Here is a 20763-nt window from a genome sequence, read left to right as displayed (position 1 = left end):
TGAATCAGTTAAACTCTTTGGGTCTCACTGAACTCATTTGAAAAATAAAGAACTTACACTACACCAGTGTTTCCAAAGTGTAAGGGGCTATAGGTGGTATAAGGGTGAAATTTTTTGACCAGTTTTGTATTTATTTTAACATGTATGTGAAAAACTAGCACACGAAACCTGGGATTTTATTAATATAAGGCTCAATTTATTTAAGTAAAAAAAGTGAGTGAATTTTAAGGAAAAATAAAAAAAGGACAAGTGGCATGCAGATACGGCAAAAATTGTGAAGATGGTGTGCAAATGAGTGAAACTGAAAATGGCTGAATGGGATGATTTAAAATGACACTTTAGGTCTAAAATTCTGTTATAGCATAATAATCTCACGGTTAAAGGGCACCTTCACTGGGATCCAGGAATTCAGAACAAGGTCTCTGGAACACTTGGGGATTTCTGATACACTGATCTATTTGCTGCTCTCCTATTAATTAACCTTAATAAACCTAAGTATTGGAGATCAAAATGTCCATCTGTATCTGGGGGAAAAAAAGTCTTCAGGCCCTTTTACTTGACATCTCCTGAAAACTCTAATGCTACACAAGATGTGTCACTAGCTAGATCCCAAGACCTGACCTTTACTGCTCATCTGCCTGTACCCATATAACTTTGTCCCACATTTTTCCGTAAGTTCTTCTTTCCAGCTTAATTTAGGCAAAGGACCCCACAGGCATAACATCGCATGATGCAAATTGAAACTACCCCTCAAGCAATGGAGGAAGCAACAGGTGGCCCAGGCCACCCAGACCAGTTTGAGCAAAATCCCCAACTTGCACCTGTGCAGATGGACTATGGAGGGACCTCTGGGACGACCAACAGGCACATCTCCTTAACGTGCACGTGTGACCTGATGCCCACATCGACACATACAATGACAAGTCTTCCCTATCTAAATATTCACCCTAACCCTAGACAAAAGGAACCCATTCACCCTTGCTCGGGGAGTCACAGTTTTGGAAGTTATTCCCCATGATCTCCTTATTTGTAGCAAATAAAGTTTCCTTTGTGCAAAAACTCACTTGGTGTAGTTTCTACCTGTGACTCACCAAGGAGCGAACTCACGTTGGTTTGGTTACAGATACATGCCTTTAAAAAGCACACACCTTCTCCTGTTTGTACTGAATTTTTCGTTCTATAATTCCTCACCACATTGTTGCTTCACTTCAAAAGGCTATTGACTTAGATGAGCCCTGCTTTTGATCTTGAAGGCATGAAATCAAAGGCTTGTCCCTTGAAGCCACTTCCTGACACCTGCCTCCTAACAGTGGTTATAACCAGCCCTACCGTGCTACAATTTCCTTTTATGTGCCATTGCATAGGTTCACATTTGTGGTGTGAATGCAAAACAGCCACACAGAATGTTTCACAAACATACCAGAATGTACGCATCCAAATTAAACACTCTACTTCAAAATGACAATATGCTGAAATATTTGAATGTCTTTTTTGGAGCCCGTTGAAATGAGAAATAGTCTTTCTTACTGGGTACTCTTGTATTTCCATACCCTTTTATTCCTTACGTTTCTTGTTCTCCTATAACCACTTTCCTTGCTGTTTAGTAATATAGTTCTTGTTGTTGACTGCCTACCGCATACCAGGCATAAATATCCATATCCCATTTAGTTCTCAAATAAGTCTGTAAGGTGTGACAACTCAGTCTCACAGATGGGGGAACTGAGATTGCAAAAGTTAAGCTACCTGCTGGAGGCAGAGACAGAATTCTTCACTCAGTTCAGCTGCACTCTGGTAGTGAGCTCTCGGACATACCTCACATGCCTCATACATCTCTGCCATTCTCTCCCTCCTTTCTCCACTTGCCTCTAGTACCTGATCTCTTGCTGTTTCCAAAAGGGAGCTGTGCTGACCGTGGCCAAGAGCCAAAGATTCCAAGGAAAAAGACCCATGTGACTGGAAACCCCCTGCATCCGGGCAGAAATAGAGTACTAATTTCTCTATACCGTGGACACGGAACTTGGCTTTGCACACTGCCTGTGCTAGTGAGCAGAAGGGCCTGAGAGGATGCGTTAGTCCTGGATTACGAGACTTCAGATAGCTTCTCACGATGGAAGACCTCAGTTTCCGTTCATGATCCATCTTACCTGTCCACAGGTAGGTACTATAGAGGGAGCTGTACAATAAAACAAACACCAGAATTTGTCCAACAAAATTTTTTTCTTTAACGAAATTCCAGATCATCATTCCGGCACAGACAATAGACTGCAGAAAAAATTATGAACAAAGTTAGTCATATTCACGGGAGTCAGACAACTGTTTTATTCATGGCAAATTCATTGTAATTATTCATTTTAAATAACTGCTGAGTAATTATCATGCTAGCTATACTAAAACTTCAAGTTTTATGATAAAAGCCCTTCTTATAGTCTTTACCAGCATACATATTCAACTAAAACAAACAGCATTTTAAATACTAACCCTATATTTAGTAATGGTTTACATAAAAAAAATGCTAAACCTCTTCCCATTATAATTTGAGACATGCAAAGATTTGACAGAAGAATAAGATTGTAAGAGTTCAATTTTTAGTGATTCAGTTATTTCTATCAAAAAATGCAAAATTATCCCTGAACGCCACTATTAGCCTCAACTTTATACAGTTCAAGACCTATGGTGGTGTATAATAAGTTAGGGATAAATTAATTGCAATCAAGTTGTAATGGATTGCAATTGGTAAAAAAATACTTTCAACTTTATAACTGGGAAAACCCAGCCACATAATCTTCTCCTCTGTAGTAGAATAATCAATGAAAAAAAGCATAGTTCTAAGTATCTATATGTTTACTAACCTGAGCGATGAGTAAATTAGTTGTAAGCATATGAGGGAGCTGTTTATATTTCTTACTCAAAAGAAGAATAGCCAGAGACCAGATCTTAAAGACAAAAGGTTCAAAAGTTATTCAGGCTCCTTAACCTTCATAACTACTTATCAAATAACTCATCAATTAGCTTCTTTAAAGGATTCTCTTTATCTTGGTTCAGGAAGAAATTCCAATATTTTATTTACTTTAATCTGCCTAGTTCCCCAAATAATATTAAGGTAAATTACCATACCCAAAGAACAATAAATAGCACGGAGATGCAATAACATGGATGGACCTAGCAGGTATCATGCTAAGTGAAACAAGTCAGAGAAACACAACTACTATATGATTTCACTTCTATGTGGAATCCGAATAACAAAGCAAAACAGAAACAGACTCATAGATATAGCAAACTGCTGGTCACCAGGAGGGGGAGGAGCTGGGTGGCAGGTGAAACAGAAGAGGTGGACTGAGAAGTACAATTATAAAACAAGTATGTCCTGGGGATGTAATGTACAGCATAGGGAACACAGTCAGTAACATCATAATAACTTCGAATCATGACAAATGGTACCTGGGCTTATCATGGGGATCATTTCATAATGTATAAAAATATTGAATAACTACGATGTACTCCTGAAACTAATAATCATATGTCATTTATATTTTGGGGAAATCAAAGCATGGAGAGATCCTATCGTAAATTAACTCTTCAAAAATGACAGGGTTGGGACGCCTAGGTAGCTCAGTCAATTAAGTGTCTGCCTTCAGTTCAGGTCATGATCCCAGGGTCCTGGGATCAAGTCCTACATCCGGCTCCCTGCTCCGCTGGGAGTCTGCTTCTCCCTCTGCCTGCCGCTACCCCTGCTTGTGCTCGCTTGCTCTCTCTCTGACAAATAAATAAAGAAATAAAATCTTTTAAAAAAATGACAGGGTCTTTAAGGACTAATGCCTTGATCAAGGCCATGTTCTAACTTCCCCTACCTTGGGTGGCTGGGGTAGGACAGGCTCACAGTCAACTATTTAGGAAAAGATCTTTAGTGGGAGACACAGTTACAGCGCATTCTTCCAAGTTTTCTTCTTTTGACTCCACCATTGGCTCACGCGGTTATCTAAATTCCAGGCAGTCTTACTTCAAACAATGCAGATAGCCCAGCTTAAGACGAATTGTCTTGCATTCCTCTTATTTATAAGGATTGGGTTTCTATTCTCCCTCTAAAGCGGCCAGCTAAGTATGCTGTGTGATTTCCTTCTTTCTTCTCCCCTCCCTATCAATCAAAATTTATATCATCTCTCTCCCTAGACTGTCCTCTTATCAAAGAGCACAAATTTTAAGAATATGTAACAGAAGTGAAATTTCCCAAAAATTACATTACACATTTATTTGTTGTCCATATACATGTTCACCTCTACCTCCTTCCTTTAACAGTAAAGTTGTTTTTTTTTTCCAGCCAGAATACTGCTTGAATTCCATAAGCAACTCGAGCTACAAGATACTCTAGTTGTCAAATGTTTAAGTATTTAATTTGAACTAGATTTCTCTCTCCTTTTTTTTTTTCCTCCAGAAAGATTCATTAGCATTAAATGGGTGGTTGGACATCCCTCCCGACCCCATGATTCTACAATTAGCTAATACTAATAGTATTCGTAGAGTGATGTGCCATTTGCAGATGCTTTTCACATATATTGTCATATGTAATCCTTAAAAAAAAAACATGGAAATAGGTAAAATTTGTATCTCTATGTCCTAGCTGAGAAAACTGGAGCTTAGAAAGGCTGAGATATACAGCTAGTTTGTGATAGCGCCAAAAGTCAATCCAGGTCTGACTAAATCTCATGCCTCGTCTGCTCCACGACCCTAACTTTCAAAAGGAAAGACACAACTCAGAAGGCTGATATTACATTTTATGGGCAGGCTTTAGCTTTCACTATTGCATAAGAGATTTTTAAAATAGATTTTTAAATCCCTAACTTTCTGTTACCAAGCTATTTTCAAACTCATTCTGTCGTTTTCATTCATATTTACAGTGAGACGTACTTACCAAGGAGACAAGGCTGATAATACTTATATCAAAACTAACATTCTGGATGGCATACGCCAATGGCTTAGGGTCCATAGTGGGAAAGGTTAGTAACCAGGCAGAAACGTACATGATTGGTGCAGACACAAATGTGCTTATTACCATCCCTGAGGTTATCTGCAAAAATGAAATCAAATTGAGAAAAGGGTCATAGTCTCAATTAAACAATGACCCCTAAATTTTAAATAGCCACAGCACACTAAGGCATTCTAAAATAAAAGCAAGAGTCGGGAAAAAGACATCATAAATTCCAGCATGTTCTCTAATACTATATTCCCCCTTTCTGAGAGTCCTTAAAAGAAAACACAGTTAAGTTCCTTTGGCTCCTCTTCCACTCTACGCTCAATTAATATTTGCACATAACCAGAACTAAACATCCCAAGCTGATGGTTATCTTCTAGGTTCTAGAAAGTAAACCATATTAATGATCTAATTAAACTGATGACCAGTTTCCTTCCACACTATTTCATAAAATACAGGGCAATAAAATCAATTTGAAAAAAAAATCACAGTAAACATTTTACAGATTAAATAACAGAACTAACCTTTGTTAAACAATTTAGTTCCTTCAGGTTTTATTTCAAAAACATTTAATGCTATAGATAACGTGCAATATGCTTAGACACTGTTAATAATTTGGTGTTAATTGATTTTAACTATTTACTGCAATTGATTATGTGGTGTTTTACATCTGGTGAATTAACAGTGAATGAAACAGATTTTCTTTTATCTAAAATTTCAAAAGTTACCATTCTATAAATAACCCGTAGGTTTCCACAGAAGTACAACAATAAAATATTTAAAACTAAAAAAGACTAATGAAAAAAGTGATGACTGAGAAAAGACCCCAGATTAAATAACTATTACCTGATGTTACATGATGCTTCCTTATTTACAGTGAAGTAGCTTTCACCTATCAAATTCTCATAAAAGAAGGCTGATTTCTGTGTTTTAAAATTTCATTTTTCTACTAACCATACAATCGAACTTAGAAAGTAGTATATACATACAATCTCTACTTCCATGTTGAACTGTGTTGCAAAGATAGCCACTCCTGGTGCTACAGGAAAGACACCATACAAAAATGCATAATTTGATAAACTTGTATGGTTCACTACACTGTCGCCCTTGTCCAAGAGTTCCACCATTTCTCTGCACAAAAGTGGAAGCACCAGGCTGAAAAAACAAGAAATGGGTCATTCACTTGATATCAAAGTATGCCGGTCCCCAAGGGGGCGATTGTTATACTGAACTTGGCATTAGGTTATTCTTCTTCTCCTCCCCAGAAGGTATATCTATTTGCATGCACCTATTCTCTGCATGCCTACTTGTGAACATTTTGAAAGAATCAAGAGTTCAACTTGGAGCCACTTAGGTATAACAATATTCTTAAAAAAATGCTTTCAAGGGCGCCTGGGTGGCTCAGTTGGTTAAGTGACTGCCTTTGGCTCAGATCATGATCCTGGAGTCCTGGGATTGAGTCCCGCATCGGGCTCCCCACTCGGCAGGGAGTCTGCTTCTCCCTCTGACCCTCCCCCGTCTCATGCTCTGTCTCATTCTTTCTCTCTCAAATAAATAAAATCTTTAAAAAAAAATGCTTTCAACATCAGGGATTAGGAAGAAAAAAACTCAGCTTTGGTTCTACAAATCATTTTCTCTCAAAAAAATTTTTAAAAGTTATAACTGTAGTTGCTGTTTCTTGTTTCCTCTACTAGAAAATTGAAATGTTAAAAGAAAAAAAAAGATTGATAATCTGAGCAAACTTTTTTTTCAAGAAAATTACCAAACTTCTTTTTGGAAAGAACCCCTGATCTTTATTATGATTTGGGGTTTAAATGGTTCAGGTGTTGATAACAGTGCGACTCGATTAGACTCTGAAAGCCAGTAGAAAAACAGGCATCTTACAACTACCTCTTCATCACTGTAAAGACAAAAGGGTTTGGCAGAGGAATTGAAACAACCGAGCTAGAGCAGAAAAGTAGTGAAACCCAGACCTGGTGGAGAGTCAATTATTAAACAAATCCTTCAGGATTCCATAGAAAGAGCATATAAGGGAAGCTGAGCTAATGAAGCTTTCCTTTAAAAAGAACGAGGCCAGGGTTGGTAACATTGTCACAGTAGCACCTAGAGATATGCTCTAGTATGGAATAAAAAAAACTGCTCTTATCTGTATTTTTTAATTTAAAAAATAGATAAAAATATCTAATAGGGATCAAAGACACAGAAAAAAGATTTTTTTAAGAAAAAAGATCTTTAAAATGAGAATATTTAAATACTACTTCTAAGTTGATGTTGACAATACTATTAACATTAGAACCATATTTATTACTGCGGCAATACTAATACTTTGCTTCCAATGAACATAACACCACACCATAAATAATTTTCAAAAGTTATATTCATTTTTATTATTTTCAAAATATAGACACTATTTCATATTGCACTGCTTTCATGAATTTAACTGCCTATACAAGAACTAATTTCAATAGTTAAGTATGCCCCAAGTGCCTTGGGGTAGTGTCGCAGTAAAATCATGTCACCTACACCATGAAGTATAACTCCATGGCTAATGAACTAAGTAAGCTGAAGAACTGTTAATTAAGGAACTAATAAAAACTTTATTTGATAGGCTAGGATTAGATAGTTGGTAATCATTTGCATGGACATTCCTATTTAGAAAGTTCGACCACCCACTGAATTATAGAATATTTTGCCCAAATTTATGAAAAAAGGCTTCATTCAAAATTATTGTTTCCATCATGACCAATAGGGTTTTAAAAGATTTGGAAAAGTGAGAAATCCTATAAAATTTCCTTTAAAAATATGATCAAACTGGGACATTAGGAGATATTAAGTAAAATTATATAAAAGTTAAAGGGAAACCAATTGTCTTTATCTTCTGGCAGTAAAATGGAAAGAATAACCTACACAGAATAAGGCAACAACCTTCCACAATATACCAACATCACATTTTCCTTTAAATCACAACTACTCAGTTAGGAGGGAGTATTACTATCAGATTACTTAAAAGAGAAAATAGTTGCAGACACATTTAATGAACTAGCTAAATAAGACTTTCACAAAGTACAGTCCCCCAGTTAAATAAATGAAACTTACAGTTTAGCTGTGATGAGAAGAATTAGTACAACAAATGCTGACTTCTTCAGTTTCTTTATTTTTCCCACCATTGTAAGACCAAGATAAAATAGAGCTGCTCCAGAGAAAGAATTTGCAAGTCCATCTAGAAAATTTTCCATATATACGGGCACCTTTTGATCAAGAATAAAATTGAAGGCAATACCAATGAAAACCATAAATACTATTGGATTCTGTAATACACGCAGAAGTCCAAGTCCTACAATTTTCACTTTGTTTTGAGAAGCATTTTGAGTGTCTTTCCACTTCTGGATTTCACAGAAGATAAATCCTATAGGGTTCAACATCATAAGAGATATGGGCGCCACCAAGTAAATGTACTGGAGATATTCTGGGTATGTAGTTTGGTATAAAGCTTCAACTGCAAAACACGAATTAAAACTGCTTTAAAACTGATTACCACAGAAATGCATTAATAAATTATGTACATAATGTTTTTCATACTTAATTATAACATTATAAGTTAATATAAATAGTGCACAATGACCTCATTAGTCTACTTTGAAAAAGTAAATTTTAGTAATAAAGCTTATAAGGAAGAAAAATACACTATATTAAATGATATTTAGCCTATAAAATGATAATCGATTTTAAAAAATTGTTAGTGAAGGGTGCCTGGGTGGCTCAGTCAGTTAAGCATCTGCCTTTGGCTCAGGTCATGATCCCAGGATCCTGGGACTGAGCCCCAGTGTCGGGCTCTCTGCTCAGTGGGGAGCCTCCTTCTCCCTCTCCCTCTGCCTGATTTTCCCTCTCCCTCTGCCTGCCCCGCCCCCTGCTTGTACTCTCTCTCTGTCAAATAAAAATATAAAATCTTTAAAAAAAAAAAAAGATAATGGCAAAACTTGGGGGTCAAGAAGATGACAATGAGTCAGATATTAAAGTCTTCACCAAATGAGGAGGAATGATCAGAATGAGGTCAGCAGACGACAGCAGTGAGGATGAACAGACTAGGTAGGCAGTATGAACCCCAAAGAAGCAGTTCCTACAAAAGAGCAGAGAATAATGGCCTCGCAGAGGTACAGATACATGGTGGCTATGAGCAGGCCAGCTCCGCCCATATGCAGGATGCAGGTGAAGAGAAAATAAGCAGCCTCCATTTGAGGGGAATGAAAAGGAATGAATGCCTTTAGGAAGACCCAGTGAAGATGCTGAAGAATTAGGAATGAAAAGGTGGATCTAAGGAATGTTCGGGAGTGGAATATAGTAGAGTCATGTCAGCGCACATTTAGCTAACACAAATTCAACTACACTCTCTTAGGAAAACAAAAGATTCATTTTTCCCCCCATAAGGCATGTTCCCAAATGCAAACTAAATACTTCACTTGTTCGCTGAAGAAAAACAATGCTAGAGAAAAAAATCTGGCTGTGTTAGACTTATGAGAGATGGCACGATATACACAGAGTATGTGTGCTGTATTTTGTGGGTGACTTAAGGGATTTTTCGAGGATGTGACCATACATCGTGACTTTAGAACCTAACCAGTCATAAAATAAGTCTCCTTGGAAGGGGGGTAGGTGGGTTGGATTAGATTTCTAGCTGTTTGTTGGTGGACATGACAGTTGGTGCCCTGGTCTTGGGTTGATCAGAGCAACTTAGAGCCTTGGAGTAAGCAACCTGGTCTCCAGGCACAGTTTTGGCAATGAGTTTCAAAATTCAACCTAATACATATAAAGGATAATTCACAGATGATTGGAGGCTGAGAAAGAAAGATTAAAAAAAAAAAAAAAGAATAGCCACAGTCACTAGCAAAGACAGAGGCAATCATGTGAAAAAATGTAAAAGATTAGATTTCTCAGTTTACATTAAGATAAAGTTACACAGGTAGGAAAATATATTTGTTTACTTAGGATACGTAGGTTCAGTTAATGTCATGCACATGTCCTGTTAAAGTTATGTAACTAGATTATATAACCTTTAGAGGTCTACCTGGTTCTCATTAGCTAAAACTTACTTTTGGGTAGGATTCCATTCCCTTTTTTTATCAGCTAAGCACATACAGGGGTTTATAATATCCCTGAAATGAAGCAGAGGCTAAACACAACATATTTGATTACATAAAATTTCATAAATTCTTTCCACTGACTTCCAAATTAGATATACGAGCTCTATATCTCTTAGTGGTTTTCTTTCATGTTTCATAAGGTTTCATCTTTTAAGTAAAAAAAAAAAAAGCATCACTTTTGATAACTATTTCTAGACTGCTCCGCTCCTTCTGATCAGGTATTCCATCTCTAAGAGAAAGGCTTCCATACCTGCCCATCACTCAATTTTTTAAATAGAGAATATATTTTGGAAAAGCCTTGTGTTTTCAGTCTGAGTTCAAGAATTTTCCCTAAGTGGCCAAAATAAAATGCATAAGGTGTTTCCTTTGACGACTTTCAGCGCACAGAGACCCTTAGGTTAATGCCTTTTTCTAGAAATTTACTTTCCCGGCACTCTAGCACTTAATCACCATCTGATAATGGTCTTTAGATTATTTTAAAAGTTCAATGCAAATTTGAGCAGCAGTCTTTTATTATCTATGGCTAACCCACCACCAAGTCCTCTCTTCTTTCGCCAGATCTTTTCTATTTTCTCCTCTTGAGCCACTAGTCAAAAATCTCAAAATTGGACTAATGTGTTTACCAACTTATATTCTTTTGGCTTTTCTTGACCACTCCCTTGATCCATTTTATTCACTGCTGACAATATCATCTAAATCTTAACTTTCAAAACTTCTGATTTTCCCACCGTTCTCACCTCCCACAAGAACAGCTATAAAGCTGCTTTTTTGACATTCACAGTCCAGTCTCTGCAATGGGTCCCTTACTCAGTTCATCTCTCACTATTCCTTGGGGCAAAGCCTCCAGCAGTCAGTTTAATACCACTGTTACACCGGACTAACACCGGGTTCATAATTACGAGTTCGACATGCTGATCATCATTCCCCAACTTCTTGAAGTCTCTCTTTTCTTACCTAAATCTTGCCTACAGTTTAAGGCCTGTCTCAGGTACCAGTGCTTCCCCCCAGTCTTCAATCTCTGTCATGGACCTCCTCGCCTCTGGATGGCTCTGGCGCCTTGTTTCCTATTAGTGCTCCCTCATCCCGTTCTAAGTTCCTGGAAGGCATCACTTCAGAGCCCCCAGGCCCCAGCACAGGGCTGAGCAAATCTGAAAATACTTGCTGAATGCAATTAGCACATCAATGAATGTCAAAGTTTTCAAAGTAAAAATGTATTTTGTAACACACAGCAATTTATATCTAATTGTTCTCTCTTAGACTTCTTTTTATACCCTTTTTTTTTCTTTTTTCACACTCTGAATATTTATAAAGCAGGTTACTAGTAGGGCATTTTGAGTCAGGTGAACAGGTAGATGAAGGTAAAAAAGGTACAATCTAGTGGGAGAGCAAAAATTGGGAATAAGTAAATAATGGTCAAATCACGAGAAGCACAGGGTTTAATGTGGAAATTTCAGTCCACTTCTGCCATTCATTTGCATAAAGTTACAATATTTATCTATTAATTGGCAGTGCTTTAATTACCAATCAAAAGATGGTTTTTCAAATATGAAAGACATATATGAAAGCAGTGACCTATACTAACAAATTAGATTTATAATGATTATATCAACTATTAAGTTCTAATTAATTAACAGTTACAAATAAAGCTCTTGGGGAGAGGAGAGAATCCTACTATGAGGAACTAAAAGACAAAATTAGCCACCCACTGCGGCTCCTATTTTGATTCCTGCCGGGCTTCAATCCCTAGCAAACAACACAAAGACCCAGACAAGATCATTCTATTATTTAATGGCATACAGTTAAATGCTTCATTTCCTTTCTGTTTACAGCTCAAGCACTAGAACATAATTATGATTAGTCAGGGTACTTATGCTATCAGCATTGTTTGAAGAATAAATTATAGGACTTAAATATGCCTTATTAGTATCTTTTAATGACAGAGGTAGGGAACCACTCTGATTTTCTGAAATCTACATTTCACCTTGGTAGATTCTTGGTGTCTTCTTGAATTCGTATTTCTTAAAGTTACCTTTGAAAAGAATTGTTCTAAAAAATAGCAAGCTTCTCTATGAGTCTGTTAAATGCACTGTAGCATTCTGCCACTTGAATATAGATAGATCATTTCAACATAAGTTCATAGACTGTTATAATTGGCATAATATAGAGAAGAAGGAAAAATGAATGTCTTTTTTCTTATTCATTAACTTATCTGCCTTCTCCCAAGTCACCTGTAAATTGGACTGATATTTTGGAACAAAAGCAGTCTTAAAAAGGACATTTCTCATAAGCTATGATGCTTATCTGTTAACAAGAGAGTGGGAATTCCTGGGAGACATCACATAACAAACAGAAAGAAAGGGTCTTCTCTCTAGAGACACAGTCTTCTCTGTTCATCCCGAGAAAGCCCAGAAGGCAGATGGGCATGGGCAGCAATAATAAAGAAGCTCACTGGAGCAGATACACAGCCCTACAGCTCTGTACCCCACCTTCCAATCTGCAGATATGTGAGAAAGCACTTTTGCGTATACTGTTGGTTTCTGGTAAGGTTATTGTCTACAACCTAATACTACAAGAGCTCTTAAATTATTTGTAATTTAAAAACAAAAAATGACAACTCAAAATTTACAAGGATAATCACATCAGGGAAATTGGACTAGCACACTGCTGGGAACATGATTATTACCAGATTCAGTGATCCAAGGTGGGACATTAAAAAAAAACAGTGATGAAAATAGCTGACTACATTTTTGATTTGGAGATTCTGCCTTAACATGAAAATGCGTGAGCTCATCTAATAGGTCTTTTTCCACTGCTACTCATTTTATGGAATACCTTTAGAATAATATAAAGATAAAAAAAATCTTTGATTCGCTCTGCTATTAATGGGTTACAGGCTAGTTAGGTCTTCTAAAGATTAAATGGGCATGTTACATAACTGTGTGGCATAAGAGAATGCCTAGGATTTAGAACCAAAAGACCTAGGTTTGGATCTCAGTCACATTAGCTGTGTGACCTGGGATAAACAATTAAATCTCTGTAAGCCAGTCTCCTTATTTGAAAATGAGGATTAAAAATATCTGTCCTACCTCAGATAAGTATATAAGAAAATACTCTATAAAGTATAAAGTTACAAATGTTAGTTCTGTTTAGTTGTGGACTTACTAATCTACGAGAACATGAAACTATATATAGTTTATGCCTAAATTAAGATAATGTAATATTTGTTAAATACTTAACACTATGATACTGAGCCACTTATAAGGTCTTTATGCCATAAATACCTTGACAAATTTACATTACATGCTCCTGAGGAGATGGACTTTTATTTCCAAAGTCTTTTATTGCCAAAGTCTTTATTTAAATGCTTGGTTCATTCTTAATTTTAAACTTCAATAACCTTAAAGGAACACCTTTACAGTTACTATTTATAGTTCAGTCCTCTAAGAGCCCAGTTTGTCCTCTCTCATAAACCTGCTTCACTCAGAGTTATTTAATTTCTAAGATTTAGCTCCATTTCTGGTAAGCAAGATGGAGGAAAAGGAAAAGTATACACGGTAGAATCCTTTTGGTGCCAGAGGTGAAATAATTAACAGTTTCAGTCGGCGGGGCGGGGAGGGTTTCAAAACTACTGAATAAGGAATCTGAAAGTTAATGGTAGTTTCCAGTTGTCCACTTCAATAAATTTCTTGCAGTCTCTGCTCAGAAGATATACCATCAGAGAGGCCTTTATTGACCCCCTACATCAAATAGTACCTCCTCATTCCTAGCCCTCTATACTACTTTATTTTTATGGTCCTTGTCATTACCTGATATTATTTTAATTTTTATTTTATTTCCACATTAAAATGGAAGTCAATATGTATGAGAACTTTGCTGACAGGTGTATTCCCAGCAGGTAGCACAATCATTGGCAAGTAACAGGTCCCTATGAAGGAATGAATGAATGTATGACTATGTCCATAATATTCAGGTCCTCACATCATGATACATGGTCAAAGCACATAAACTTCAATTTAAAAATAAAAATATAAAAATATAAAAAGTAGCTACTAAGTAGTTATGTACTTAGGGTGTTCTGGAAAAAAGAATACGTTCAAGATAGCTCAATATCCCAAATTGGTATGTTTTATCAGGAAAACACACATAGAAACATAAAATTAGGCTGCTTAAAGAGTTGGAAAGGTTAAGAAGGAAATCTTGAAAAGGTAAAAAGCCCTCAACATTTTCATTCTTATACAAGAAATTAACTTCAACTGAAGTACATTGACATTTTGAATAATAAGCTCAACAACAAGATTTAATGTAAAACAATATATATTCTAGATGGTAAGAAAAATGAGGGAGGGGAAAAAAAGTCATTCATAAATTTCCACTGCTAACATTTAATAACTATTTTTATATAGACATATGTCTATCTTTCTTATATAATTTAAATCAGAATCTGATCCCTTCTGGAACCTGAACTTCTTTCGTGTGATTTCTGAGAAGAAAAAGAATATATTAGAAAGATGATTTATAAAGTTTATTTAGGTATGACTGTTCATTTTAGGTCGACATTTGAAAGAGCTTCAAACTCTGAAGTTGAGGAAAAAATAGAATTCATCCTAAGTAAGAAATATTTTAGAAAAAATATGAGAGATTTTTTTTTTATTTTAATTTTTTTAAGAGTTATTCGTTTGGGGGGTAGGCATTGTGGGGTGGTACAGAGTACAGGGATTTGGAATGAGGCTTGTGTTTTTTAAGTAAACTCTACCCCCAACATGGGGCTCGAATTCACGGGCCCCAAGGTCAAGAGCCACATGCTTTACCAACTGAGCCAGCCAGGTGCCCCCAAAGAATTTTTTTAGATATAAGTAAATATCTATCACTAACAAATGCCTAAATAAATTAAAGGATTAAATTTTGCTACTCATAAAACACTTGAATTTTTTTAAAAACTTGAAAAATAAAAAATAACTTACCTATAGGATATCCCAATGCAAAGTCGTTACTTTGTGTAGCAAAAATAGGGAATAGTCCAGCTTTGCTAAATCGACTGTCAGGACTGGCAACCAATAAGGTTAATACACATACAATGAAAAATACAGAAGCTTTGGCAATCAAGACACTATATAGGAAAGACCAATCCACATTGGAAAAATTAAGTACAACCATATTTTTGAATAATAAAGCTGGAAGTGCAAATCTGGAGACAAAATTTCCTAGTCCTTTGGCCTGTGTTGATGTTATGACATTGGCTCTTCCTGCTATGTAGCCACAAAGGACTATGCCAAAACATTCTAGTAAGGCTGGAAAAAGCCTTGTTATTGACATTGAAGGTGGGTCATTAGTGGAATTAAATCTATTCATTACTGTTGAGGACAAAGTCTTGGTCATATTGACTGCAATGGTTAAGTTCTCTGCAGGTAAATCAGAAAAAGAATCCATTTTCTCTCACCCTCCAACTCCAACCAGATCTCTGGAAAGAAAGGAAGAAAGATTCAGTGTGACAATCAATAATGAGAAGAATTCTAGTTGAAAGTATACACTGTATACTGGCAAACCTAGACTTATCAAATGGCCAAATAAATATATATACTTTCTTCAACAGCCACCAGAGAAAAATACAATGAAAAGAAAAGGTTGAGAGTGTTTACTAACAATAATCTCTTTATTCTCAAAGGTGGGTCAGCTCAAAATATTTATGTTGCTTTTCTATTTTCAGTATCAGACATGAATAAAATAAGATCTACAAATATGACAGTTGCAGGGATACCCCCTGGCTCTCTCCCATGATCCAAACTTGAGCTCCACCTAGTGGGTAAGAGCATGGGGCCCACAGAGTCTCTCCTGAATGTCCACCTGCACCCAAATTCTCTGGAAATTTCAGTGCTCGAGGCTACATACCAGATAGGAGAGTCCTGTCTAGCCTGTGGTCATGCCTGAGTAAAGGACAGGAAGAAGAGTTTAGCAGACTATCACATAGCAACTTTATTTTTTATTTTTATTTATTTATTTTTAAAGATTTTTATTTATTTTTTTGACAGAGAGAGAGAGAGACCGTGAGAGAGGGAACACAAGCAGGGGGAGTGGGAGAGGGAGAAGCAGGCTTCCCACAGAGCAGGGAGCCCGATGCGGGGCTTGATCCCAGGACCCTGGGACCATGACCTGAGCCGAAGGCAGACGCTTAACGACTGAGCCACCCAGGTGGCCCTGGCCACCCAGGCGCCCCTATCACATAGCAATTTTATCCAGTAACTTTCCTCATCTGTGAAATGGCAATAATAATACCTACCTCATTGGGACTTGAGATTATTCAAGTCCTTATAATCACATCCGGCACAAAGTAATCACTTAACAACAGTTAAATACAACTTTCAGTAGCCCATAAAAGAGAATGAAAGAAAAAATGATGGCATCCCACGAGGCTACCCTTAGCTCCATTTAGAGTCGTCTCATATATTTGCCTTCTTGAATGCCCCATAGTCCCTTTGTGTCACAGGGACTTTGTACATGCCGTTCAGTGTAAAATGTTCTCTTCTCTACTTGCCACTGTCTATATAACAACATCTATTCACCCTCTAAATCATATAGGTCAGGAGTTGTTTTACCACATAAGGTTTCACTAACCCCATAGCTAGGTCTTTCTTAAATAGAATCATGTTCCTTACCTGTAGGCTACTTTTCTCAGTTTGTAATTACACTATGCATTAGAGTGACTATTTGATTTATGTCTATCTCTTTCACTAGACTTTAAGTGCCACAGAAGTAGGGACTCTGCATGTTTTTGCTCACTGTTGTATCCCTAACACTTAGCACAGTGCCTGGCACACAGGAGGCACTAATATATATGTTAGAGTTTACATATATATGCGTGTATATATATATTATATAATTATATAATTAATTATGTAATGATGAATGACTAAAATACTAATCTGCTCTTAAACCTTTCACCTTTTAGTGGATCAATGTTCTCTTTTAGGAACTACCTAGTTCATGGACAGAAATCTTTTTTCCTGAATGATAAAGTATTCTAAGTTTTTCACTATAGCAACAGGCCCAAGACCCCAAGGTGTGTTCTAAAATGTCCCAAAGCTGTTCATAAATGTTTAAGAACACAAAATGTGTTGTAAAATATTCTAAAGATGTTCAGAAAATGCTAAAGCAAGAAAATATTTTATGCTAGCATTACAATACTTATCAGACTCCCTTCTTGCTGCCAGGGACACAATGAATATGAGGTTTGGGCAACTTTGCAACTAATTAGCTTTAATTAGTAACTTGAAATTAATATGGTGACAATTGCCAATTTCTAAGTGATTATTCTGGGTTGACCATCTAAAGTGGCCTTATATAAGGTAGAAAGTAAAAATGCCCATGATTCCTAAATTTACAATGCCAAGGGGTAAGTTTTCAAACACCCACACAACATAATAAAGACTCAGCAGGCCAGAGACCAGCAACAACTGATACATGGGGTGTGGACATGATAATTTTCTCTGTGCTACCCTCCCTCGTATAAACTGAACCATTTAAAAACCTTACATTTAATCTGGATCAGGACAAGTATTTTTCTACCAGGATTAGACAGGAGTGGTTAATATACACAAAACTACAATAATCACATACTTGAAGTTTACCAAATAAGCATCAAATTATATCCTGGGAAAGCTAATGGTTGGGATAGGTACCATTAGTTGAAGTAAGGAGCTGATAAACAAGGGTGTTAAACATTTGGAGCCCCTAACAGGTACGGACTTGAAAAGGCAATGCTAAAGAATAAGGTGATAAACTTGTCCTGTCTTATGTTATTTCTTTAAAGTTCCCCATATTTGTTTGCCTGGAATATTAGTAACTCATACTGCTCACTACCCCTTATTTGTACCACACTCACAAATCAATGTATTACAGTAATTTTTTAACCAACAGTTTTAACTAAAATAGTGGTTGTTCACTGAAAAGAGTCAAATAGACCTGAACCCAGTTTGGGGACTTATAACTTATCAACTCTTTGGGCAAGTTAAATATCCTCTCTGAACCTTAGCTTCTTCAACTATAAAATGAGAGTAAAAACCTCCTTAAAGGGGTATTGTGAGGATTGGAGACCTCATACACAGGTTTTCACAGAGTAGGTCTTTAAGAAATGGTAGCAACTGCTATTAGGAGTGTGGTCATAATGAGAATGGTAACAAATTAAATGTAATTCATTGTCTTATGCCCCTTCCTCAAACGTGGTATTAAAGATTCTCCACCTAAAACAGAGAGATGGGATGGGTCATAGGTTACCAGCTTTTGTTTCATACCAAGCAACTGAGAGGAGTTCAATTTAATTCAGTTTGATCTTAAGTCGTTTTTAGCAGGGAAGGGAGAGATCTTAATTTTCATCAAGGTGATGGTCAAATAGTTGTAGCACTGCCCAGGATTAACTTTAAGTTAGTCAAAAATTAAGAGAAAAACTTTGAGGGCGCCTGGGTGGCTCAGTCGTTAAGCGTCTGCCTTCGGCTCAGGTCATGATCCCAGGGTCCTGGGATCGAGTCCCGCATCGGGCTCCCTGCTCAGCGGGAAGCCTGCTTCTCCCTCTCCCACTCCCCCTGCTTGTGTTCCTGCTCTCGCTGTCTCTCTCTGTCAAATAAATAAATAAAATCTTAAAAAAAAAAAAAAGAGAAAAACTTTGAAAAGTAATCTGCCCTTTCCCAGGAAGATACTTTTAGTGTTCCTCAACATTATAAAAGCAATACTTGCTAATAGAGGGAAGGTTGAAACAACTGAAAAAGCACTTACAAAGGTTTCTCATCCTTTCCCCCCACCCACCCCCAATGGGAAGAGTATATGCTTTTTAAAGCATTCTTTGAAAATGAACAGGAACCACAGCAACGGAAGTTTTTGTAAAAAATTGCATCCAGTCTTTTCATCTCATTAAAAACAGGGGTTGCTAACAGAACAAACAAGTTGACCTATCACAGTAAAAGACCGCTCACTGGCCACTCACTGGGGTGAGGAGTGGAGAAATGCTATATACAACTCCCTTCTAGCCACTGATAGTTGGTTGAGATGACATGAAGGAAGCACTGAAACTGTAAACAACTACCATTGCTAAGTGAAAATGGGGCAGAGGGTTCTGACTTATTTCAAAGAGAAAGCTTTGAAACACCCAATATCCATTATCCTGTGGGAAAAGCATGACATAGTATACTATTAAAGCACGCTTCAACATCAACATCACACCATCCGCCCACTCCCACCTACTTGCAGAGGACCAAATGTCCTCCCTAGAGACCTAGGATGGGGAGCGCTGAGCACTGCCTCTTCCCTTGTCAGCAGGAACAGACTTTGGCCCTCTAAGATAAGGATGTGAGGAGTCCTTAACCAAGCAGGCTGCCCAGAGACCAGCTGTCACCCAAAGCCTGGGCAGACAGCAGACAGGGGTCTGTGCCTGGGATAAAAAGTTGGTCTCTCAGCTTCCCCAGGGCATGGGAATCACAACATCATGGTATCTGACATGCTCCAAAAAGGAGTAAGGAAGAAAATTTGGTGCAGCGCTCCAGGTACCCGGGCAGAAGCTCCCAGGAGGGCAGATACTGAGGCCAGCCCCTCGGGATAAAAGGAAGAGTCCGAGAATGACAGCATGGACGTACGAGCAATGAGGCGCTCCTCAAACTGGGGTATGACAGTTCTGTCACTGGAGGGGACAAGTAGTCCCTTCCCCTACGTTAAATCTTCCGGAGGTCCTAAAAGCGGGGCAGGCGCAGGCAGCGGACTGCACGCCGGGGTGCCAAGGGCGGGGCATTGCCCACCTGCCCAGATCCGAGGGGCGGGGATGGGGGCACTAAGGGTACGCAAGGCCGAGCCAGGGCGGGGCAGGTCCGCGCCCCAGGGCTCCATCTCACCTTCTACGTCTGCAGCCCCGGGGCCGCGAGAAAGGAGTCGATGCTCGTGATGGGCTAAGCAGGGAGGAAATCACCGTCATCTCCCACCCCAGCCCTCTTCACCGAGAGCTGCGGGCTGCTGGCGGCCGACTGCAGCAGCTCTGTCACGTTCCCCGCAAAGTGAGGTGCAGGAGTACTGTGGTCAGGTCAGCTCCTCCCCGCGCCGGCTGCGCGGCCCCGCCCCGCTGTGGGGCCCCGCCCCCGGCCTCGAGTCTTCAAGCTGCACCTCCCTGGGAACCTCCAAGCTTCACGGCCCCTTGTCCCGCCTTCAGGCCCCGCCCCCCGCCCCGAGCCTCCGAGCGCGCGTCCTCGGCCCCACCTCAGGCCCCGCCCCCGCCGCGAGGCTCAGAGCCGCACGGTCCCTTGTCCCGCCCTCGGCGTCAAGATGTGGGGGACACAAGGTCCCCGGCTCCGCCCCTGCGCCGCCGGCTCCGAGCCGCTCAGCTGCGAGACTCCGGCAGCGACACTTCCGGCTGCCGAGCTCTCGCAAAATGGCGGCTGCTGTGGAGACGTTTGCAGTCTCGTTTTCCTCGCCCTAAATTCAGATGCGGAAGCCTCTCGTTTTTCTGCCTAACGCCCAACCTCTTGTGATGCGCTAATTTCATATATGGGTTTGACTAGTCGTTTTATAGCACAGAGTTTAAAAATCAGATCTGGGCCAGAATCCTGCCTTCCCCCTTTCCCAAGGCAGTGTGACTGACCTTCCTAAATCAGGGACTAAAATGTCTATAAAGCTTTGGCACGGTGCTTG

The 20763-nt window shown here is 38.6% G+C and overlaps 1 protein-coding gene across 2 annotated transcripts in view; it reads right to left on the bottom strand.

Moving 5' to 3' along the window:
• The window catches only part of GPR155 (G protein-coupled receptor 155), a 43285-nt gene extending 23067 nt beyond the window's left edge, over positions 1-20218 (bottom strand). Inside the window, exons 1-7 of one of the 2 annotated variants that reach the window (XM_025850003.2) lie at positions 19974-20218; positions 15066-15562; positions 8063-8462; positions 5956-6121; positions 4907-5062; positions 2850-2933; positions 2145-2262 (exon numbers count right to left, since the gene is read on the bottom strand). In XM_025850003.2, the coding sequence (XP_025705788.1) occupies positions 2145-2262; positions 2850-2933; positions 4907-5062; positions 5956-6121; positions 8063-8462; positions 15066-15531 (1390 nt within the window). In that variant the 5' untranslated portion in view covers positions 15532-15562; positions 19974-20218. The remainder of the gene's footprint in view (positions 1-2144; positions 2263-2849; positions 2934-4906; positions 5063-5955; positions 6122-8062; positions 8463-15065; positions 15563-19973) is intronic. The other variant, XM_025849995.2, reaches the window with a different exon arrangement.
• Positions 20219-20763: the final 545 nt, after the last annotated feature.

This window comes from Callorhinus ursinus, unplaced genomic scaffold (genome assembly GCF_003265705.2).
Source record: "Callorhinus ursinus isolate GAN/ISIS: 27379988/994484 unplaced genomic scaffold, GSC_fseal_2.0 scaffold2, whole genome shotgun sequence".
NCBI lineage: Eukaryota > Metazoa > Chordata > Mammalia > Carnivora > Otariidae > Callorhinus > Callorhinus ursinus.
Note: the sequence above shows the minus strand (reverse complement) of the source record. Positions and strands in the feature narration are given on the sequence as shown.